This window comes from Leptonychotes weddellii, chromosome 8 (assembly GCF_054177405.1).
Source record: "Leptonychotes weddellii isolate Sample4059 chromosome 8, ASM5417740v2, whole genome shotgun sequence".
NCBI classification, from domain to species: Eukaryota; Metazoa; Chordata; class Mammalia; order Carnivora; family Phocidae; genus Leptonychotes; species Leptonychotes weddellii.
The window spans coordinates 5499222-5524560 of NC_138376.1; the positions used below are offsets into that span (position 1 = coordinate 5499222).

The 25339-nt window shown below is 38.3% G+C and overlaps 1 protein-coding gene across 5 annotated transcripts in view; it reads right to left on the bottom strand.

Annotated features, from left to right (window-relative positions):
- Positions 1-25339, bottom strand: part of CDKAL1 (CDKAL1 threonylcarbamoyladenosine tRNA methylthiotransferase) — a 629466-nt gene that overhangs the window by 207755 nt on the left and 396372 nt on the right. For all 5 annotated transcript variants that reach the window (XM_081827610.1, XM_081827609.1, XM_081827611.1 and 2 more), the window contains one exon: positions 312-457. In XM_081827610.1, the coding sequence (XP_081683736.1) occupies positions 312-457 (146 nt within the window). The remainder of the gene's footprint in view (positions 1-311; positions 458-25339) is intronic.

Sequence of the window (25339 nt, forward strand, 5' to 3'; positions counted from 1 at the left end):
TTAAAGGGGATTTAAGCAAAACCAAAGCTGTTTTCATCTACTAGGTCAGGTATAAAAATGATCACAATGTACACTACCTTACAGAGACTGGCAATCTTACACAAATTAATGGTGTGTCGTGCACAGATGGGAGGTAGATATAAGAAGAAACCACATCAAGGGTCCCTAAGGAAACTTAAAGGCTCAGAAAGCTTCAAAACTCTCGCCTTCTCTCTGGTACCTTTAATTGTGGCTACAATGAGTGCATTTTTGCCACATGCTTTTGTAAGAAAAAAAGGAACGGTTATTTTCTTAAGTACTAACAGACTTACTTCTCTTTCAGAAAATCCACTACTCTTTTGAAGTCAGCCACGCAGTATTCTCTTTTCATTTCCATGAGGACAGTGTCAGAGGCAGACTGGACCGGGATGTGCAGAAAGGCATAGACTCGGGGATGATTAAGGATTTTTGCCATTTCCTTTAAAAAAAAAATGGAAGGAGAAAACATTAATCATTTTAAGGAATTAGGTAATGGTTTCCTTCAGATCAACACCCACAGGGGCAAGCAAACAAACATAGCTGAAAACAGACCCATCAGCCGGGCTCTTCGAGCAAATGTTAACAGATAATACTCTATGATGACATTTGGAAATTCAACATGACTTTCGGAGGATTCCACACAAGACTTATTTCCTCATGCTCGTTGTCTCTCTTAGGTGACAAAACGAAGGTAAACTCATGGAATGCCTAAAGAGCGAGATTTTTGAGTACTTCAAAATAAACACCACTCCTCCCTTTTAAAACTCCGAGGCAGTTTTATATTCTGCCTCGCTACGTTAGTTAGCAGGAGAAACAGCAATAGTTAAACAGTTAAGGCTCTATAATCCTGTGTACTTGAATAAAATCTCCAGACTTAAGGCCAGTCAACACTTAAAAAAAAAAAAAAAGATTTTATTTATTTGACAGAGAAAGACACAGCGAGAGAGGGAACACAAGCAGGGGGAGTGGGAGAGGGAGAAGCAGGCTTCCCGCAGAGCGGGGAGCCCGATGCGGGGCTCGATCCCAGGACCCTGGGATCACGACCTGAGTTGAAGGCAGACGCTTAACCGACTGAGCCACCCAGGCGTCCCAACACCTTTTTTTTTTTAAATACCGAAGGAGAAGGAATGTATAACCTGTTTCTTTCTCAGCTAGTCAGTGAACATGTATTTTTTGAGCATCTACGATGCAAAAGAGACAGCGTCACACACCGAAGCAGCCTGCTGGCCACAGGTCACCTGCTGACATCCAGATGTAGAAGAGGGAAGAAGGGAAGAACAGCAAGAGGAACGTAGCTGGTCAAGTCAGAGCAAACCGGAGTGAGACAAACCAGAGGGTGTTTTATAAAATTCCTCAGAGGATACAAAGGTGGGCAGGGAGAAGAACAACGGAAGGAGAGCTGTGGTAATGTGAGCATTTATGAAAGCAGTAAGAAAACAGACTGATTTAGCCCTTCTCTGCTGCCCCGCTCCAGGCTCACCCACTGGAGGGCTGGGGAAGGGGCAGGAGAGGAGAGGAGGGAAAGAGAAGGGGGGGTGGTGGCAGGGAGAGGACGCCTACAAAGAGACCAAAAGTAAGAGTGTTGAGAAAGGAGCTCTGGGGTAACTTGCACGTGACTAGTGATTTTTGGTTTTTAAAGGACCGTGTTTTCACATCTGTTACTTCATTTTCATCCTTAGAACAGTATTATGTGGAGTCAGAGAGCCAGCTAATTCCGAAGAGTCACCTCCTAGTTATTCAGGGGTCAGTCACGCATATGGACCAACCACGCCCTGCGTGTCTCCACTTTCTTTCTACCCACTACGACCATGAGGGCACGTGGAAGAAAAGAGCAATTAACTCAGATCTGTCACCTTCTCAATAGCGCCTCAGTTGTTTTAAAACATCCCTTCGGACTAAGAAATTCAACAGCCCAATAATATTACTCATGGATATGTTTTATCCATACTTTATTAGAAATTAATAGGTATATATACCTTATTTTATATATATATAGGTGTGTATATATATATATATATATATATGGACAGATAGATACATATAGACATACCCATTAGAACTGGAGTTGAAGAGTTTCTTATTTAATAGAAAAGTAACCAGTTAACGTATTATCTGTTCACAAAACTGTTACATTTCTTGGCTGGGCTTTTAGCCGGGAGGCTCTTCCTACCCTTACACGGTAGGCGTTAAACCACTGTGTCTGAGGCTGTGCGAGGCAACACTTAGCATTACGTACCCGATAGTAAATATGCTGGCTTTCCGCTATGCTTCTGTACCTTTCAGGGCTTTCATGCCTGAATATCAGGATTCACAAACAGTATAAGAAAAGTCCTTGTTTTCTAAAGGGGCAGGATTCTGCATTCGCTAACTTTCAACATACCTACGGTGATAAAAGATGACCCCTTAGCAAAAAACACAGTCTGGGAAATGAAATCCCACACTCCACCTCTGTGCCTTGGTTTCCTTATCTGTGAAACCTAGACAGTAGTAGTACCCACCTCCTAGGGCTACTGGGCTATAGGGAAGATAAAACAAGATAATTCCGTACGTGCTCATCTGTAAGCCCTCAACAGACAAGTCATCCAATATTCTTCTTCCTTGCACAGTATCTGAAGTTCATGGTCACACGTGTTCATCCAGATTAATGGGAACCTAAGGGAACCTAAAAAGAACAGCTTTGCAATGAGCTAGTTCCCTCAGCTAGTAAGTGAAGGAGAGTTAACTTGTACTAATTTTCATACAACAGACTGGAGTGGGGTTCCCAGCAACCAGGACCCTGGGCCAGGAAGGGGAGTGCAGTTTCTCCCGGAAACCTGAGGGCGGCTGCCTGCTATTACTACTACTACATGCAGGATACTGCATTGGATGAAGTACTGCCCCGTTACAGTATGACAATTTATAAATTAAAATTTAATAGCAAACAAGTAGGATAAATTTGGTGGGTTTTCCTTTTGGCTCTCAAATAAGACTTACCACTAGTAATGACTTTCAGCTTCATACTAGAGACTTTGCAATTTTAGAATGGTAGGCACCAGAAACAAAATAAAAATAACCTGGCCCCTTAATTAAAGTCTGTATTTCTCCTACTAAAGGAGTTATGACTTAACACAGATTAATGTGCCCCAAAGAGACAAAGTACATACTTTTGGTTCTGTTTTTAGTTCTATTCCCCTTCTTGAGAGCTCAACATGTTGGCTAAAGACCTTTTGGTTTCTTCACCCTTCAAAACTCTTTTATTTTTATTTTTTTTTATTTATTTTTTTTATTTTTTTTTTATTTATTTATTTGAGACAGAGAGAATGAGAGACAGAGAGCATGAGAGGGAGGAGGGTCAGAGGGAGAAGCAGACTCCCTGCCGAGCAGGGAGCCTGATGTGGGACTCGATCCCGGGACTCCAGGATCATGACCTGAGCCGAAGGCAGTCGCTTAACCAACTGAGCCACCCAGGCGCCCCAACTCTTTTATTTTTAATAAAGGTTTAGCTTCTAGTTACAGGTTCTCTGGTGTCAGAGATTACTTCCTCTCTGATTCCTCAGCAACTGTTCCTGGTGTTATCCGAGTGCATTTTTTTTTTTAATTTTATTTTATTATGTTATGTTAGTCACCATACAGTACATCATTAGTTTTTGATGCAGTGTTCCATGATTCATCGTTTGCATGTAACACCCAGTGCTCCATGCAGAACGTGCCCTCTTTAATACCCGTCACCAGGCGAACCCATCCCCCCTCACCCCTCCCCTCTAGAACCCTCAGTCTGTTTCTCAGGGTCCATCGTCTCTCGTGGTTCGTCTCCCCCTCTGATTCCCCCCCTTTATTTTCCCCTTCCTACTATCTTCTTTTTTATTAACATATAATGTATTATTTGTTTCAGGGGTACAGGTCTGTGATTCAACAGTCCTGCACAATTCACAGTGCTCACCACAGCACATACCCTCCCCAATGTAGCTGCAGTCACCGAGTGCATTCTTGGTTCTGCCTTGCAACGTGAGGCTCGATCTCCAAGACGGAGGCTCGACAGGAGCGGGGAATATGGTTTACTCCTCTCGCTGGATCCCCGCAATGGCTAGTACTGTACTAAGTATACCACCAAACCATACATATATCTGGCTTACAAACATACATACAAAGAGATTTGAAATATAAGTGCTATTTGAAAGGAAGACAAATTTTCAATTAGCAACAGTTCGGTTCGACTAAGGCAGGTTAACACATATTCAAGCAGGTGAACAAACATGATTGGCCTGCCTTAATTTTTGGAAGTGAAAAATCACAGGTTAATATATAGGTAAATACAAAGTAAAAATCAGACATTTCATTGGTAGCTACCTCCCCCCGGGGAAGCCTGCTTCTCCCTCTGCCACTCCCCCTGCTTGTGTGCCCTCTCTTGCTGTGTCTCTCTCTGTCAAATAAATAAACAAAATCTTTAAAAAAAAAAATGCATATACTTTCTAACAAAGGTATAATCCGAGAGGGCTTTTGGATAGATAACTATCAAAATGAATGCACAGGCATCTGAATGCAAGTATTAATATATTTTACACACTCACACACTGAGTGACCTTGTTAAGCTGGTAGAATACATATTCAGACCCAGGTAGAATATGATGATTAATTTGATGACTGCAGAGCAACAAAAATTAAACTGAACATTCCTTTTAAAAATGTATCCATACGAGGACCTGGGTGGCTCAGTCAGTTGGGCATCCAACTCTTGGTTTTGGCTCAGGTCATGGTCTTGGGGTTGTCGGATTAAGCCCTACGTTAGGCTCTCCACTGAACATGGAGCCTGCTTGAGATTCTCTCTTTCTACCCCTTCCGATACAAAAGATGGGTGATGTTACAAAAATTCTTCTTAAAAAACTTCTCTTAAAAAGAGAAGAACCGGGGGTGGGGCCTATAAATGATCATTTTTTTCGTTCCCGTTGTTTTTTGTTTTATTGTGGTAAAATATATATGACACAAAATTTCCCATTTTGACCATTTTTGAGTAGACGATTCCATGACATTAAGCACCTGCACGATGTTGTGCAACCATCACCACCATCCATCTCTAGAACTTTTTCATCACCCCAAACTGAAACTCTGTACCTGTTAAACAGTAAAGCCCCATAACGCCCCATGCCCCTCTTCCCCCCGCCTTTCGTACTAGTTTCTGTCTCCATGAATGTGACTATTCTAGGCACCTCATCTATGGGAAAGCCTACAATATTTGTCCTTCCGTGCCTGGCTCATTTCAAAGCTCACCCCTGCTGTAGTAGGGTTACGTTATTCTAAGTCTCTCCTTTGCAGGCACTTGGGTGTTTCCTACTCTCAACGCCAGGGGGCCCCGTACAGGCTGCTGTTAGCACTGGTTTTCCCGTCCTGTAACTTTACCGTACATGCTCACACCCCAACGACAGATCTTATTTATCTGCATCTCCCAATTTCCTTGCTAATGCCTGGCCCTTAAATACTTAAGTTATAGTTGAATGAATGAATGACTGAATGACCCAATTAATTAGTCAACATGGTTGTATTACAGTAAGTCCTATATAGACTTCTAGCTAAAGGTCAAACAGCGATGCCTGTATTCTAGGAGATCCTATTTCTGGAGTCACCTTCGACACTCCAAAAGTCATGTAAGTCAAGATAAAATGAGACCAGGGTCCTATTTCATCCGTTACTTCATTAATGACACTGTAACAGCCACTAAGTGAATTACCAGCACCTACATTTACTCAGCAATCTAAAAATAAATTATCATTTAATAGCATCAGAAAGTGAATGAGGGAGCCTAAGAAGAGAATATTCCCAATCCTTATGTCCCAAGTGAAGAGGATTAGACAGTGCGAACAGATTCTAATTCACATTTGATCTGTAACTTAATTATAACAGGGAATTCACTTCTACACTGCAAAGCGTTAACATATTCAGTATTTGCGTTTAAAGAAGTTGAGACAAGTATCTGTTCTAATTAGCCTTCACAGAAATGTTAAAAGGACTTCAATGCTCCTTTACCATTACCACTTCATCTAAGTGTCATAGTCAATAATCAGACTTTACATTACAAAGATAAAAATACACATTAATACTAATGTCAGAATGTTAAGAGTTGTAATTATACACACATTTATTTTCAATTGATATTATCATTATTCTATTTTATAATTATGATTCTGCTCTGCTATCACAAAGAAATCAAAAGACAGTGTTTGTACCCTGACCGTGGTGATGGTTACATGAATCTCTGTGTAAATGAGAATTCACGAAACTTGAACACACACGATTAAGTCAATTCTACTGTATTAGTTTTAAGACAAAATACCAAAGAGGAATATTCACAGTAAAATCTGTTGTGTTTTAAATGCTATATAATATGAACAGGTATACCCTAAAAAGCAAACGTATAATATACATACAGTTGCCTTTTTTCTATTAAAAAAAAAAAAAAGATTGAGTCTACTAACAACTAAAAGAACAAATCAATACCTGATCAATTTAATGGGGAAAGTGCATCCCAATTAGACTAAGCACTCAGTGAAGACAATTCTATTGGCTTCTCTCAAACCTGATATAAATAATTAAGGAATACAATGGAAAGGCAGATGTTATTTTTTTAAAAGATTTTATTTATTTATTTGAGAGACAGAGAGAGAGCACAAGCAGAGGGAGGGGCAGAGGGAGAAGTAGACTCCCCGCTGAGTAGGGAGTCCCATGTGGGGCTCAACCCCGGGACTCAGGGATCATGATTTGAGCCGAAGGCAGATGCTTAACTGACTGAGCCACCGAGGCGCCCCCAGAAAGACTTATTTTTAAATATTTAAAGACTTATTTTTAGGGGCGCCTGGGTGGCTCGGTCCTTAAGTGTCTGCCTTCAGCTCAGGTCATGATCCCAGGGTCCTGGGATCCAGCCCCGCATCGGGCTCCCTGCTCCGCGGGAAGCCTGCTTCTCCCTCTCCCACTCCCCCTGCTTGTGTTCCCTCTCTCACTCTTTCTCTCTCTCTGTCAAATAAATAAAATAAAATAAAATCTTTAAAAAAAATAAATAACATCTTTTAAAAAAACAAAGACTTATTTTTAAATATTTAACTCATTTATTTATGGTCTAATTATTCAAAATGAGGCTAACTTTGGAGAACTTTTGTTTCAAGTGTTAGGTGGTATGCAGTAAAAAGAATGTTCTAGTGCTTTAACTGCTTCGGTCAGAACTGCTTGGTAGGTAAAGGATGCAGCTACGCAAGTATTCATTAAACATCAAACTACGTTTCTGGGACTGGGGATGCAGAGAAGACAGTAAGCCCCTCTGCATTTATATGCGTGGAAAATACAGAATTGCGTCCTCCTATGAAGGGGCACGGTGCCTATGCTGGGCGCTCTGCTGAGCAGTTTGTACGGATCTCATCTGTGCCCTCATCTCAAGCTGCAGGTATTTTTATTATTTCTGCAGTAGACTGTGTCGCTATTTGCCAAATATCCTGGTTTCCCCTCCCTGTGGGAACTCAGGAGCAGCTGCGTGACTTGGTGGCCAGTAAAACGTGGGCAGAAATGACAGGTGCCACTTCTGGGCAGAAGGTTTCAAGCCAGGCGTTCTCGATGGCTCTCTTTTTTCCCTTCTTCTACGGTCTAAGTTCTGAAGCAGAGACACCCTGGGCAGAGCTTCAGTCAATCCATGACAGATATTTAACATGAGCAAGGAAATACATTTTTGTCATTATAAGACCCTGACATTTTTCGAGACCCTTTGTCATATGGCATAACCTAACGCATCCCACCGCCACGTTGTCATTTTATGGATGAAGGAAACAAGCATTCGGAGACATTTAAAATAATATGTTCACAACGAAGAGTCGTAAGTGGAATAATGGCACTCAGGACCTATGCCTGTCAGACTGCAAAGTCCTTTTTCTGAACCAATTTTCAATGAACACCAGAATGGAAGTATGTATCAATTACAAAGGGAGAACAGGGGAGGAAGAAATTAACTATTAACATGGGCAAAAGACGATTTCATCCCAAATGGAGTTCAATTTTCAGTGATAAACAAAAATTTTCCAGGCAAACCATAACAGGCAACACATAACATATCCCAGTGTCTTGAGATACACAGCTGTGTATTTTGTACCATAACCCAGCAACCTGCTTTTTTTAGCCTAATGATATCAATTATATCTTTTAAAGTACATTTGGGAAAAATAAAGAAGTACACTTGGGGACCACTTAATGCTCCTCTACCTATTTACTCTTTTATCAAATATACCAATTGTGACATTCTTTCCTGAAATCATTTTAAAGAGAGAATTGTTCATTTGAGGGGTTGGGTTTATAGAGCTTATGAAGCTGAACCTGATACACACCTTTGGAAAAAAAATGCATAAAGTAATTAGCATAACATAAAATAACAAAAAACCACTTTTTTTCAAAAATGAATGTAAAAAAATTAATGTTTTTCTCTATTATAAAACTAATTTATATTCATTTTTGAGATTTTGGAAAACAGAATGGGAAAAATTAACCACAGTTACAGCAATCACTGTTAAAGGAAAAACATTGCTCTTACTATCATCTTGAAACAAATTATAAAATTATATCTGGTATTACCCAGTGGGTTTGGAAAAACTGAAATGATTTTTCAAAGACCAAAATATTAAGCTTAATAATATTTCTTAACAATACATCATTCCTGCAAGCTCAATTTCTTCAATAATGAAAGAAGAAAACCTTTCTTCTAAGCAGGGTCCAAATCACCCAGGCACTTATACTCCAGGGGCTCATAATGCTGCACATTAGCATAACAGGAGAAAGAAACCTGAATATGAAAACAACAAACAAAGGAGAATCAGAGATAAGAATCAACAAAACATCTTAGAATCATTCCTGAAGAAGTTATTACCATTAGAGCAGTGTTGTCCCTGGAGCTACGATAAGAGAGTGAAAAAAATAAATAGACATGAAAGAAATTTCTTTGTTCACGAAGAACATAAAAATGGGAATGAAAGTAAAAGGAGAGAAGAGGGACAGGCAATTCTGTCCCCACTCCCAAATTCACCTTAAAAGGCCTCTGAGACCTTTGGTCTTAAAAACAGGGACCATAAGCAGTCATTTACTTGCAATGATTATAAGGAGAACCCAAAATGTGCCCGGCCCTCTCCAAATCACAATGCTATGAGTGGTGTAGCAGCAGTAATAGTGGTGATGATGATGATGATAACGAGAGAGCAGTTGGTTAGTTAGCAGCCTCGTGTGCTAGACGCTGTGCTGAGTCACACTCATCGCATTTAAACTTCTGGACAGACTTAGGAAGTAGTTTTACTCAATCTAAGATGGAGAGACGTTAACTACCTCACCGAAGGGACAAGGGTAGAGCTGGAATGTACACACGGGCACGCTGACCCTTGAAAGGTACCAGAATACGCCACCCCAAAATACACCTCTTGGGTGTATGAATTCTTCTGAGTTAAAGGCAATTAAGAATCAGCAGACCCAGGAAAAACTCTAAACACCGGGGCCTTTGTTTTTCCTTTTGTAAAGGAAATTTCTATTTATAAAGGAAATTTCCATTTTTAAAGATGGAAATTTGGAGAAAAGAAAAAGATGTAAATACGGACATTCCAGACTAGGAAGAGGAGAACTTTTAACACCTCTTGCCAATGACGAAAAGCCAACCTTAGATCTGCATTGCAAACCTTACTAACAAATCCTTGTTAACCGTACTTTTCTTGGTCACCTTTTCTTAATTTGTCTCCCTCATCCTGAAGCCCCAAATCCCTTTTCTTCCGTTTCAGCATAGGATGGCATATAAACACCCATTTGCGTTGCTGACTGCTGGGTGCTTCCACGCATACATGAGCGATGCACACGTGAATCAATTTTTTTTTTTTTAAGATTTTATTTATTTATTTGAGAGAGAGAATGAGATAGAGTGAGCATGAGAGGGGGGAGGGTCAGAGGGAGAAGCAGACTCCCTGCTGAGCAGGGAGTCCGATGCGGGACTCGATCCTGGGACTCCAGGATCATGACCTGAGCCGAAGGCAGTCGCTTAACCAACTGAGCCACCCAGGTGCCCCCACACGTGAATCAACTTTGTTTTACTCTTATTAATCTGCCTTTGGCCAGTCTAACTTATAGAAGCCCAACTAGAGAATCTAAGATGGGGAGAAGAAAAGATTTTTTCCTCCCCTAGACACTGTTCCATCAAAGGTGTCTCACAAAGGCATCATTCCTGCAGACCAATGTGTGATCGCCCCTAAACCTAAAACTATTCTTGAGGACTGGCACAAACCAATTCACATGAAGATGTTAACAATCATCTCTGGGAGCAGGGTTAGAAAGAAGCAGTGAAGAGTGGCCTCTTTAAATAACATGTAAAATAGAGAGAGATAGATCAATATCTATATAGATAAATCAAAGGCGATTTAAATTTTGTTAAGTTGCAAAACTTTATATCAAATTTATTAGAAATGTATGGTTTTTTTCCAAATGTCTCAAAATGTATAAATTAAACAGCTCTTATTATATTACTTGAAATTAGATGGTAAAAAACAATATCTTTGTAATCTTTTGCTACTGAACAGTATGAAATTTGAATTCAAACTGATAAATGGGAATGGGTATATCATTTTTATAAGGCAACAAGGCAGGACATATTTCCCCCTTGTTCTACTTTAATTGTTTTCACTTGGTAAAATTGGCTTCACATGTCAGTTCTTTAATTGGAGCTGAAATGAAAGCATTTCCAGTTACTGTAGGGTAGGCTGGCTTGTCTCAGAACACCCTGTCAGAATATTTTGATATTCTAACCTGCTGCTTTTTTAAGTACCATGGCTTCAAAGTTACAGGATCATACAGCACATAAAGGAAGATCAGGAAAAACTTCCATTTGATGAACCAAATTTACCCTTTAATACTTGCGCTAATTTTTTAATGTTTTGTTATTTTTTAATCAAATGGAAGTTAAAATTCTATGCAACTGAAATAGATTTCTTCAAATGAGCAAGGAAAATGAAGATTTTCATCATCTTTGTTTCTGTCAAAACCTGTGGCCTCTACAAATATAAAATTCTGCTGCACCTTGATTGCAAGTTTCTGGCTAATGACAATAGAAGCAATCACTTGATACAGAAGTATTTTCAGATCTTAAATTTTGTCATTTTTATAGGATTAAGTTACTTTAATAAAAAAGACAGTATAGCAGGCCCTGCACTTCATCTGGCCAATGATCAGAGGTGTCATGAATATAGATTGTTAGTGATTATGTTTACCTGCCTTCAGAACTGGACAAATGTGGGTCTAAGTAACAATGATTAAAGAGATATAATGCCCAGACTACAGACTAAGAATTTCCTTCTGTCTTAGGTGAGAAAAATGATTTCCGAATCAAGTACTCTGCCCTTTTTTTAAATATTTCAAAATTAGCTGGAGATTGAGAATATAGATATAAAACAGAAAGAAAAGGAAAGAACTATGTCACAGATAAGCCTAACAAAATGCGTAATATGCTGAAACGACCCAGGATGGAGGGTAATGGTCATCATCAAGAGTCTTCTATATAATGCTGGATCATTTCTCTGGTCCCATTCTCACAGGACTCTAATCTCTCCACAGAACTACCCAGTGGCCACAGTTCAGAGGATATCTAGGAAGAAATGGGAATTACTCTGAAAAGTGTCAAGAATTGGAAGGATATGTTCCAGACAAAATTTATCCCAAGTATCCCCTGAGTGAAATTAACACTCTGGAATGTCCTCTGAGTGAAATGAAGAAAGGACAATCCAACCCCTTAGAGGTTTAAGGGTTACACGTTAAAACTACTCATTCGAAGCTAAAACCCAAATGGGTGTTTAATTTTATTTTTTCCTTAATAAACTACTGAATGACTTTCCACAATCTCTGGTTACATAAATGAAGTTTAAAAATGAAGTTTGCAGGGGCGCCTGGGTGGCTCAGTCGTTAAGCGTCTGCCTTCGGCTCAGGTCATGATCCCAGGGCCCTGGGATCGAGCCCCGCATCGGGCTCCCTGCTCCGTGGGGAAGCCTGCTTCTCCCTCTCCCACTCCCCCTGCTTGTGTTCCTGCTCTCACTCTCTCTCTGTCAAATAAATAAATAAAATCTTTAAAAAAAAATAAAATAAAATAAAAATGAAGTTTGTATAGAAGAATGGATAAAGGAAATGTGGTTATACTGTGTTGTACACACACACACAGAGGAACCTATTCAGCCATTTAAAAAAAAAAAAGGAAATCCTGCTACTTCCAATAATCTGAATGGACCTCGAGAGCATTATGCTAAGTAAAATAAGCCAGATCTTAAAACTTCTCATCATAAGAAAAAAATAATTGTAACTATGTGTCGTGAGGGTTGTTAACTAGACTTACTGGGGTTATTATTTCACTTTATATACAAATATTGAATCATTATGTTGAATGCATGAAACTAATATGTTATATGTCAATTATATCTCAATTTTAAAAATGATTTTGCTAATTCGATTGTGACGATGGTTGTACAAGTACACAAATTTACTAAAAATTAACATCAAACTGTACACTTAAAAGACTATAATCTTTAAGCTTAAAATGCAGAAATTTAGGTATAAAAGATTTAAAGTTGAAGTTTACTTAGAGGCATATACCAGGTCATTGAAAAAGCCAAAATAAGAACTATGAATATCAAATCACTTAAATACATTGCTGCTTGGTAAAATTAGGTGCTATCAACTCAATTCAACAAAAGATGCCAAATATTTTTTATATATGATATGGAGGGTGAATGGGGGGACGGTGGTTAAATAAAATGTGGAACAGTAATTGTCTAGTAGAGGTATACAGTGTTCTAAGTAAGAATTGAAAATAATTATTTGTGTACATTGGGAAAGACAGGGGAATTGATAATTGAAGTATGGATGGATTGTTAGTAAGCAAGAGTAGCTTGGAGGTGGGAAGTCACATTCTAGACCAAGGGTGACATTTGACCAAGGGTGAAAAGTCGAGAGCATGTTCTGGGCAAAGCAGCAGGTCTGTTTTCAGTGGAAGTATGTTACTTGAAAGTTGGTATATGGTAGAGGGACAGAGGAAAGTCATCACTGGAAAATGAGATGGGAAAGGCAGGGTAGAGTGCCAGCCTAAGGTGTGGGATTTTGTTTTGCAGACAAGTGAGTGGTATTGGAACTGTTGCTTGGTATTACTCCCAAATAATTTTTTAAAAACCATGTGCCACCTTATACATTTTTTAATTGACACTGAAAATTTTTTTTCACAATAAGTTTAAGTAAGTTGCAAAGTTCAAATATGGAACTGTAAAATAAAACTGTTACATCACCCTCTTAAATGTATTCACTGAAATATAATAAGAAAATTGACATCCTCTTTTTTTCTTTCGACTTGAATTTCCTTTCTACTTCCTCCACAGAATTTTATCTAATATATTTTTAAGCTTGAAAGTCTACTGATGATTCTAACCATTCTTCTCTGTATGTATGTTAAAATAAAAACATTATTGTGACCACAAGGCTCTAAGTATTTTTAAAGGACACTTTTTAAAAATTGAATTGTCATTAAATTACTAGTACACAGTTCATCAAAAGAGCATAAATATTTATTAAGCATAAATGTAAAAATTTATTATAAATTCCGTCTTTACTGGTGAGGGCGGCTGGCCTGGGAACTGTGTGTTGCCGTGGCAAAGGGGCCGCACAAATGCTTTGGTGACCGGAAGGCGTTCGGTACAAGCGAGAGGGAGGGATGGCAGGAGACCCAGCACGAAGCCTTCCCTACAGACAAACCAGTTGTAGTAAAGAGTACAAATGGAAAATGAGGACATGGAAATGGACTCATTTTTAAAGATCCTTGCCTGCTAGTTTGTTTCCCTCTAGGGATACACTACGCTCATTGGAAGATGCACACTTACACTATGGTTTGTTAGCAAGAAGCGTGTGACCTGCACAGTGCAAACTAATGTGCAGGAGGGAGATATGGCAAAATATCAGAGACTTCTAAGGGTTGAGTAATACAAGAAACACATAGCAACTACTGGGGATAGTGGATGAGTGTGAGAAATTCACTGATTTTGAAACTCTGCAGGAAAAGGTTGTAATTCTTTGGCAAGGAAATACTGAGCTCATTTTTACAAAATTGAGATATAATTGACATATAACATTATATTAGTTTCAGGTGTACAACATAATGATTTGCTATTTATGTATATTGTGAAATAATCACCACAATAAATCTAGTTAACATGCCTCATCAGACATAATTACAGACTTTTTCTTATGAGAACTTTCAAGATCTACGCTCTCAGCAACTTTCCTTTTTTTTTAATTTAAAAGATTTTATTTATTTATTTGAGAGAGAGAGAGTGTGAGAGAGAGAGCACGAGCAGGGGGTAGGGCAGAGGGAGAAGCAGACCCCCGCTGAGCAGGGAGCCCGACGCGGGGCTCAATCCCAGGACCCTGGTATTGGAACTGTTGCTTGGTATTACTCCCAAATAATTGGTATTACTGGTATTACTCGAGTAATACCATTCTGGTATTACTCAGGATCGTGACCTGAGCTGAAGGCAGATGCTTCACCGACTGAGCCACCCAGGCTCCCTCTCAGCAACTTTGTTACGTACAATCCAGTATTGTTAACCACAGTCACATGCTGTATGACACTGTACAGTACATCCTCATGCCTTATTTTATACCTGAAAGTCTGTACCTTTTGTCTACCTTCACCCATTTCACCCACTCCTTCATCCCCCATCCCCACCACACTCTCACTACCACTGATCTGTTCTCTATAACCATGAGCTCCTTTGTTTCTTTTTTTTTTTTTTTTAATTCCACATCCAAGTGAGATCATATAGGATTTGTCTTTCTCTGTTGGGCTTATTTGATTTAGTATAAAGTCCTTAAAGTCCACCCAGATTGTTGCCAGTGGCAGGATTTTCTTTTTTTATGCCTGAACAAAATTCCACTGTATCTATAAATACCACATTTTCTTTATCCATTCATTCATCCATAAATATCTTACTTTTTATACAGGAGAATTTTTAATTAATAGCTAACCAAAAATAATTTGTCATCATTTCAAATATGAAAAGACTAATTATGACTATTACTAAATTTTAGGTGCCTAAAGCTCTTGTTTTAAGATAATCAAGATATAAGGAGTTCACATGACAAGTCAAATCAGTTGAAGGGCAGAGGATACTGCTAAAATGCTATGCTACTGTCGAATCGCATTTTAATTTTGCTGTCCAAAATAAGAGGTATTTTACACAAATGAAAACTCCACATTCCAGAAAAAAAAAATCCACATTCACTATTTTGCACACTTTACTATTCAGGTCTCTAAATCAACAACCAATAATAAAATGATGATTAAATTCATTTTAATTTTTTACTGAACTTTAAAATGTGCAACATGATAGAGAAATTCCCACAGTCCACTTCAAAAAAAAAAAAGAAAAAAAAAAGTACCATATTGCATCACTCAGTAATAAAACTATTAACTTGGAGCCCAAAGAGAATATGAAAACCTGGCAGTTTCAAATACAGCTCAACTTTATAATTATTTGTATGTCTAACTTAACATTTATTTCCTGCTTGTATTTTACACAAAGTATTTTGTATTACTAGATATAATTATATATTCTGCAGAATGAAAAAGTATAAGGCCTCCTTTAGTCCCATCTGGATATAATAAAGGAATCAAATTTTGAAACGGCACAACTGTGAAAGGAAAATTCTACCTTTAATCATAACAGAAACAGCTGATTGCCCTTTTTCCTACACTGTGGCACCTACTAATAACTGTTAAGAAAAACACTAGCCACATGTGAAACTCTGAATCACTGGGGGATCTGAAGAGCCACAGACTGGTTGAATCAGTTTCAAGCTGACTTTACAAAAACCCAGTCCAAAGTTGAACCTTTGCAACATTATATGTGGAATGTCCTTTAGGATTCTGATTACGTAGTAGCTGAGTAGCCACATCTGTGATACATTACAAAACCAAAGTAGTTGCCAGTAAAGTTTTTAGTATTTCGTCTTTTAAGAACATACACTTTTGGTTTAGTAAAACCTACACTGTCTTAATAGCCTAAAATTTTAGACTCACCTCCATGTCTTTGAGTCTGGAGCTATTTTCTCTTCCTTGAGTTAGTACAGAATAATTTATTAGGTTATTAATCTATTTAATATATATGTAAAGAAAAAACATACTAAATAACTTTAGGTGACTTATTAAAAAGTCATAGGATGAAAAAACTGGGAAGAACCTAAGAGATAGATAGACCAAACTGCTCTCCCGCTACAACTTCCAGGCAAAGATAAAAATTTAAAGAGGTTATATGACTTGTCTAAGGTCACACAGTTAAACAGGGTTAGAATAAAAGGGCTAGAACCAAGGTCTTCAGATTTTCAGAACAGTGAGTGCCTTCTTAAATGCAACTCTTACAAGTTAAAATTTATGACAGGTTTTATAATAAAACACTTTTATTACAGATTAAACCAAAGTACACAAAAATGTGTTCTAACAGTGTATGTGACTTATTGAGTCTGCCATCATATAAGTATATTTAATATTAATAAAACCTCCACATTCCAAATTGTTTCATTCTCTTGAATAGGCATTACTACATTAAGCACCCACTGGGAAAAACCAACTCACAACCAATCCCAAACACTTCCCCATTTGTGGGGGGATTAAATACTGGGTCATCTGTTGAAGGGTCTGTATTACGTCCCATTCAAAATCTGTTTGAAAGAATAGTGGCAAGTCTCACACATGGCTATAAGCGTACTCTGTGACCCAGCAGTTCAGCTCCCAGGTATATACCCAAGAGAAATGAGTACATATGTTAACCAAAGGACACATACAATGTTCATGTAAGCTTTATTCATAATAACTGAAATCCAGAAATCATCCTAATGTTCAAACAGGAAAATGGGGGGAAAAAATGTGGCTACAGCACACAACGGAAGAGAGACAAATTCCCCGTGCCCACAAGCAACATGGACGCCTCCTGCAGACATCCTGTTGGGTGACAGGATGGCATCCTTTAAATGACAAGATGGCAGCCCTAAAGCAGAGGCCCGGATGAATACTGGCATGCGTCTCTCTGCCTGCAGTGACTGGCTACCTGCGAGCCACTCCTCCCCCCTTGGCCCTCAGAAAGCCTCATGCTTCCTTCATGAGTCCTCTTCACTCCCTCCCTGGACAGCTTTCTCCTTCCCTAGAAGGACTTCAGAATTCAGTTTGCTCTGTGTCAATCACGAGACTTCTGATGAGAAAACAGTTAGAAATACCTGATCCAAAAAACACTTTTGTTCAAGAAAATAAGAAACAAATTCTATACTTTCAGATCTGATGCACTGTTTTAAGATAAAATTCCAAAATTCCTGTAAGAGAACAATAATAACACCAGCTGATAACTACCGAGCACTTTCTATGTGTCGGATACTATCCTAAGCATTCTACATATATTAATTCGTTGTTCTACGGATGTTACTCTATTCCAGGCTAAAACAAAATACTAAATTTACGTAGTATCCCACAAAGCACTGTTGATACATTATTTAATATTCTTTGTACAGGGTACTGCTACTATGCCCCAGTTGATATCTGAAAACATTAAAACCTGGAGAAATGTGAAAATCTGTCCAGTGCCCCACCCAAATCAACAGCACATCCAGGACAGTATCAAAGAATGGCCCTGACACCTGCCAATCAGCAACACTCAGTTCTGTTTTTATGGATACCCTCTGAGTTCTAAAATCAAAGATCCTTGCTTAAGATAAGAGAACAGAGGCTCATGAGACACTTCACACTGAGGTCCCAGTATGAACTCACTGATAACACATGTTCCAAGCAGGAAAGGTACCTGAAACTGAGGAAACGAACAGAGGTGAAGGTGGGCTAGGTTGGTGGTAAGAGAACAGTAGTAGGTTAATGTTTATCTTGTTTTCTTTTGACAACTCCTTTCCAGAAATAGTAAGAGATGGAGAGACATATAAAGAAACTTACAGGCTTCCACTGGTAAATCTGAGAGTAAACAAAAGAAGAGGAGCTGGTGCCTTGGGAGACTTACAAAGGCTCACTAAGAGTGTGGAGAGCGCCCTAAGCCCAGTGTGACTGGGAGTGAATGCTAGAGGGGGGGTGTCTGAAGACTCATGGAGCCAGCCACCAAAATGATCCCCAATTCCTCTCCAGGGCCATAGGCGGGGAACAGAGTCCATCTGCAGAGCAATCATATCTTGAACAATAGAGAGATCTTTGTGATATGGTTTTCTGCAAATTTCACTTTTATACCACATTATTTGCAATATGAGAAGCACCTAAAAGTGTGGAGAGCCATGTTATCCAAAAGAATGTTTCTTTCTCAGGTTCTGGATGGAGGACGCAAGTCAAGGAATTGATTCCTCACACTCATTACAGAAACTCTTGGTGCTCATGGAGTCCATGAGGCTCAGGTCTCATGGAGTCCATGAGGCTCAGGTCTCATGGACAAAGGTTTCTATAAATGGGATACAACCCTGAAAGCAAGTGTTAAGATGATTAGTTCACACCAAATGCCAGATAATGGCACAACAGTTTTTTAAAATGCTACTTTTTTTCTTTTAAGTTTTAACTCACATCAAGTAAAATGAGTCTGAAAAGATTTCAGAAGGCTCAGAATTAGAAATCAAATGGAAAATTTTAAATGTCTCCTTCAGTGAAATCCCTCCAAAATGGTGTTCCCTTTTCAGAAAGACTCAGATGTGAATGAAGTGATCAAGATTCAACTAAACAGCCAGATTAAAGACAAAACTGATTCAGACTTAGGTTTTCTACTTGCATGAACACTTCACTACAATCATGACTCATTCAAGATAGAAGAATAAATAAAAACATCATAACGATATTTTAACAAAAATGTTGGTAATAAAACTGAGGCACTTTAAAATCTTTGTTTACTTCCATGACGGTAAAACAATGTACTGCACATTTCAAAATGACTCATTAATCTCTGGAATTAAATATCTCTGAATTACCAGTATTTTCCAGTGGTTTATTGTAAATCCTGAAGTTTATAGCTATTGGTTGCCAATTTGGTATCTTTTTAGTTTAGTAAATTGACATCAATGCAAACATCTTCTTTTGATTAACAAATGCCTAATCAATTGATGTGCAAAGCTTTCTGGAAGACTACACAGATGATGGAACATAGCCTTGTGAAGGGGACATCATTATCAAGAAAACAAAGCATTTTTACGAATCAAGACAAACAGAAACTTCAGCAACATAAAAGATAGTGATTATAGAAGTTGAATTATCTATTAGAATAGAAATAACAAAATACTATTTGATATGGGTTTTTCATAAAAGAATCAATTAAAAAAAGAGAGCGAGAAGCAACCAACTGTTATAGTCAAGATTCAGCCTATGTATGCCACATTACCTCTTATGTGGTGCCCAGAGCTATGAGAATCTAATGAGGTATACATTTTATCTCTGTGCTTTCTGTAAGGGTGATGTTTGTTACAGGCCACTGAGAGACTCAATTAATAGTGATCTTTTGCTGTCAATAACCTACTAATGACATGAGCTCCTCCTCAAAAGCGTTAGGAGGGCAGATGGCACCATAAGTGACTGATGGCACCTTTGACATGGAACACAAAAATTAAGCAAGAAAATTGACTAACCCAACACGCTAACAGCCCGACAGATATATAGGCAGCCCATTTCAAGGCATAAATAATATTTACTGACATCAGAAGGAATGGCAGAATAAAGGCCTCTAAAAATCCTCTCCTCCATAAAAGCAATGAAGATAGTGACAAAATGGTCAAAATCAACATTTTCAGAATTCTGAAAATTAACTAAAGGCTTGTAGCAATCTGGGTAGCCTTTATTCAAGGAGAATGGAAGGATCCTGGTAAGAACTGTGAGCTATGAGGCATTTTAAACCTGCCCTTTCCTTTCCTCCCATTCCCCAGTTCTGTGGTAGCCTTGAAAACCAACAGCCTTTAATCATAGTGAAAACCAGCAGCTAGGCAGCCACTGGAGGGGCCAAAAGAGGGTCAGAGCTCCTTCAAAGCCCTATTCTAAGAAAACTGTCATTATCTGATCTGTCTAGTGGTTCTGTGGAAGATTCTACTCACTCAGCTTGCTTATTTAACCTGACCTGGCACTCACACAGTGAAAACAGCCTTTTTCCCAGGGGCATTTGTCAAAAATAATCAGCTGCAATTGTTCAACAACAGGGCTGCCTGGGGCTGTGAATAAGTTGGGGAAAATGATAAACAAACCAAAAAGCTTAACAGGAAAAACTAGGGAATGTGATGTCCAGAGGGGGCTTTGAAAACCCTTGACATATTGTGGGGACTCTACAGGCCACAAGCATACATAGGACTGTGTGTTGTGTGGAGGTTGTACATGTGCTCACTAAAGACCCAAGAAGGCCCTCAGCTCTCACCTCTGGCTCAACCTGAAGTTTCACACAAACAGGAAATAAAGGTAAAGACATAAAGACAAGCACCCTGACTGAGCATTTAAGACATGCTCCAGTATGTTCCTCTGTGGAGAGGGAGAGACTTACAGTTCTAGGCACTTAAGAAAATCTCTACCCATCAGCTGACCACCAAGCTAATCAGATAGAGACTTCACTATCTACACATAACAAAAATACAGTCTTTACTGAATTAAATTAAGAAAAGTCACTAAACAGACAATGATAATAACAATAACAACAACATACCACGGGCGAGCGAGGACTATTTGATATCCAGAGTTTCGACACTACAGTTAAATATCTAGTTCTCAACAAAAAAATATAAAACATGCAAAACACACAGGGAAAAAAGCAGCCAATAGAAACTGTCCTGGCAAAAGCCCAGACTGTACTTACCAGACAATGACTTCAAATCATCATTTTAAGTATGTTCAAAGAAGAAAAATGTGTATGTTTAAAGAACTAAAAGAAAGCATGAGAATAATGTCTTACCAAATAAAGAATATCAGTACTGAGAAAGAAATTATAAAAAAGAGCGAGATAGAAATTCTGGTAAGAAACGTATAAGAATGGAAATAAAAAATTTACTAGAGAGGCTCAGTGGGAGATCTGAGCAGGCAGAAGAAAAAGTGAGCAAACCTGAAGACAGGTCAATTGAGCTTACTTGGTCTCAAGAAGAGAAAGAAAAAAGAATAAATAAAAATGAACAGTGCCTCAGAAATCTGTGGGATACCATCGAGCATACCAACACACACATAATGTGAATTTCAGAAGGAGGCAGCGGAAAAAAGGCAGAAAGAATATCTGAAAAAATAATGGCAAAAAACCTTCACAACTTTAAAGAAAAACATTACACATTCTAGATGCTCTAGGTAGGATAAACTCAAAGAGATCTACCCCAGGTGTTTCATAATGAACCTGTTGAAAGAGAAAGAGAGAATCCTGATAGCAGCAAGAGAGGAGCAACTCGCCATGAATCAGGGATGCCCAATAAGATTAACAGCTGATTTTTCATCAGAAATCACAGAGGCCAGAAGGCAATGGCATGACATAAAAGGGGCTGAAAGAAAAAGACTGTTAATCAAGAATGCTAAATCCAGAGAAGTCATCCCCCCCAAAAAAGAAGAAAAAAATTAAGACATTCTCAGATAAACAAAAACTGAGAGAATATGTTGCTAGCAGACCTATGTTAAAAATACTAAATGAAGTTCTTCAGGCTGAAATGAAAGGACCCTAGACAGTAACTAAAATCCACATGAAAAAGTACAGAGCACCAGTAACGAAAACTATAGAGATAAATAGAAAAGACAGTATAAATGTGGTTTCTGTTTGTAACACTTGTTTTTTATCTTATCTAATTTAAAAGACAATGGCATAAACTACTAATTAGAAATGTGTTGATGAGGGGCACCTGGGTGGCTCAGTCGGTTAAGTATCTATCCAACTTTTGATTTGGGCTTAGGTCCTGATCTCAGGGTCGTGATCTCAGGGTCGTGAGATGGAGTCCCATGTCAGGCTCTGTGCTGAGTGTGGAACCTACTTAAGATTCTCTCTCTCCCTCTCCCTCTGTCTCCTGCCCCCCATTCATGCTCTCCCATGCTCGCTCTCTCTAAGGAAAAAAATAAAAGGAAAAGAAATGTGTTGTTGGGCATATGTTGTATAAAAATATAATCGGTATGACAACAACAGCACAGAAGGGGAGAGGGAACTGTGGTATACATAAAAGCAAAGTTCTTGTATACTAGTATAAAGTTGGTATTAATTCAAAGTAGACTGCTACAAATTAAGATATTAACTGTAATCTCTAAGGCATCCACTAAGAAAATAACTAACTACACACACACACACAGACATTTATACAGACAAAACAAGGGAATTAAAATGGCACACTAGAGAATGTTTCCCACAAAACAAGGCTGTTGTGGGTTGCACTGTGTCTCAAAAAAGATATATTACAGTCATCATCCCCAGTACCTGTAAATATGATCAGTTGGAAACAGGGTCTTCATGGGTATCATCAAGTTTAAATGAGGTCAAACTTAAGTAAGGTGGGCCCTAACTCAATGACTGGTCTCCCTGTAAGAAGAGGAAGTGTGGACAGAGACAGAGAGGAGAACACCACATGAAGACTGACAGAGAAATTGCGGTGACGTGTCTACCAGCCAAGGAGTGCTGCGAGAGAGAAACGGGACAGATCCTCAATTCAGAACCTCCAGAAAGGAACTAAGCCTGCCAACCCTCTGGCTGTGGACCTTTGGCCTCCAAAACTGGGCGAGAATAAATATGTGTTATTTTAAGCGGCCTAGTCTGTGGTACTTTGTTACGTGTACCTTAGGAAACTGACACACAAGCAGTCATGGAAGAAGAGAGGAACAAAACATGGATTTGTTGAGGTAGGAAAAAAAATGAAGGCTGAAAAATATAGTAATACATTAATCAGAAGATTAACGTCTGAAGTTTCAACTGATCACAATGGAGGCTGATATTCCATATGATACTGGATAAGAAGAGTTGATATAAAGCTTGCTTTTTAGATATATTTTAACATGTAATTAGGAAGTTCCTTCTCTGTTGCCATGTATTAGATACAGACTTATCCACGTTATTTTTCTGTAATCAAACACTGCTTTACATGTAGCAAATTTTTCAGTGATTTTTAAAAACACACAAAAATACATGCTATAAAAGAAAACAGAATAGACTTTCCCCCTAAATTAATGAACAATTAATTCAAAATTACTTTCAACATTACGGTTTGATTTTCTCTGGACCACATGCAGCAACTCTGACACTGAAAATGACTGATTACACATGGACTCTTCATGCCCATTTAATCTACCTGACAGTTTGGCTACATGACATGCAAATAAAGGAGTTATTAACAATAATAATAATTTAAAAACCCTTACGTTTCCAATCTAGGGCACAATCGTTATTTACTATTAAATGACATTACAGAATTTTGAAACCTTAACATTTTCATGCTGATTATTATTGTGGTACGCAAAGGAAGATGTGGGAAAAAGAACAGAAACATTCTGGACCTAGAAGCAACAAACAATTCAGTAGATTAGACATAAATAGAAGCAAACTAAGAAACTGCACATTACTTTCTGAAAAATATGCAGAATGTCACTCTACTATTCTATGAACCATTAACTTCATTACCAACCTTTCTGTTCTACACCATGAATCATCTGAAAATTCCATTACCCACCTGATATAAAATATGAGAATTTCATTTTACTAAATGCTGAATTAGTAAGTGCCTAAGGTAGCCTTTCATAGGCTATCAAAGCAAAGAAATCAATAGAGAAATGATCCTAGAATCAAAAGAAAAGTGTAAAGGAATGACCGTTGATTGCCTTGTGTGTTAGCTGTTCTCTGTGCTTATGAAGGAAAGTCAAAGGCAGCTTTTCTCAATGGTTTGAGCATAAGTGACTTCCTAAATTAATGAGTAAGATAAAGCCCACAGATGGTGTATTGTGGAGTTTGAACTATACTAATTTTGACAGGTGACATGGAAGCCTTCTCAGCTACTCCTGTGAAATTAAGGATTCAGGGGAATGGCAATGTGAAATGCCTTTTAAGATGCAAATTAAACCACACACATATCTAATGCCCTCCTTTATAAATGGAAATATACACAGGAATACAAAAGATGGAATAGGAACATTTGTATGCCACAACTGAAATATGTAAATTTCCAGGCTTCTCAAGTATTCTAGAATATTTTAGAAGTATTCTATAAAGTATTTCATATATATAATTTCCATTATATATAATTCTTAATATATCTAATATATACTATATTACATATTATATATTTAATATATATTATATAAATTTAATATATAATATATATTATATAATTTCTAATATATATGTTCATATTTGTACACAAAAGCATTTTGCTTTGTCAAAAGATATCAGACATGGTTCCACATGACAGACAGACATGACAGACATGGTTCCACAGATTTGACCATGGTGTCAGTTTCTTTATAAAGGATTTGCTGGGGACTTTTCTCTATCATCTTGACACATGTTTTATCCCTACGTACTTTTCCTCTCAGGAGATATCCTCTCAGGATATTTATTCTTTTGGGAATAAATATCCACATGTCATTGGATTTCATGAGCAATATTCAAAATTTTAGGCCAATGGCAAGGGGAAAAAATGATATTAGAAATTGAGAAATACAGACAGCTTTTACTACAAAATGGATTAAAGCATCTTCTGTTAACCAAAAATGATTTAATGATTTATATTCCCACACTGGGTCTAGACTCCCACCTATGCTATCTGGTAATTCAGAAATGGGAACTGAGAACAGCAGTGAAGTCCACCGTGTACGTCTCTATAAATTATTGATGGCCATATAAATAGAATTTTTAAACAATGCATTTTCCATTGCGCTTCCCAGGAAGACAGAGGTAACCCAATATTTTCAACATGAGGAACACTCATCCACAAAATAGTTCATTTTCCCCTAAAAACTTGGGACAATAAGCATAAATAAAATTCCTGATGAAACCTTTTGAGTCTGTTGGCTGTGAGCGCAGCAACAAAGAGTCATTTGCTGAGATCATGTCTATCTGTTTCTGAGTTCATTTCTTTTCTGGGTCCTAGGGTCTGCATGGAAGCACGAGGCTCCATCACCCAGACGGAATATGACAAACTGAAACTAGAGTAAGAAGCAATAAGCTTCCTATGGAAGTTTTTCTGAGGGGCTGCTGGGTTTGAGAAAAGCTTACGCTTCTTGCGCGGGGCTGGAGCTCAGAGGCTGGAAGGTGACAAGGGATCAAGGGGGATCCCAGGAATGAACAGGTGGAGATGAAAGGGTCTGAGAAGGCCCTACTGAAGC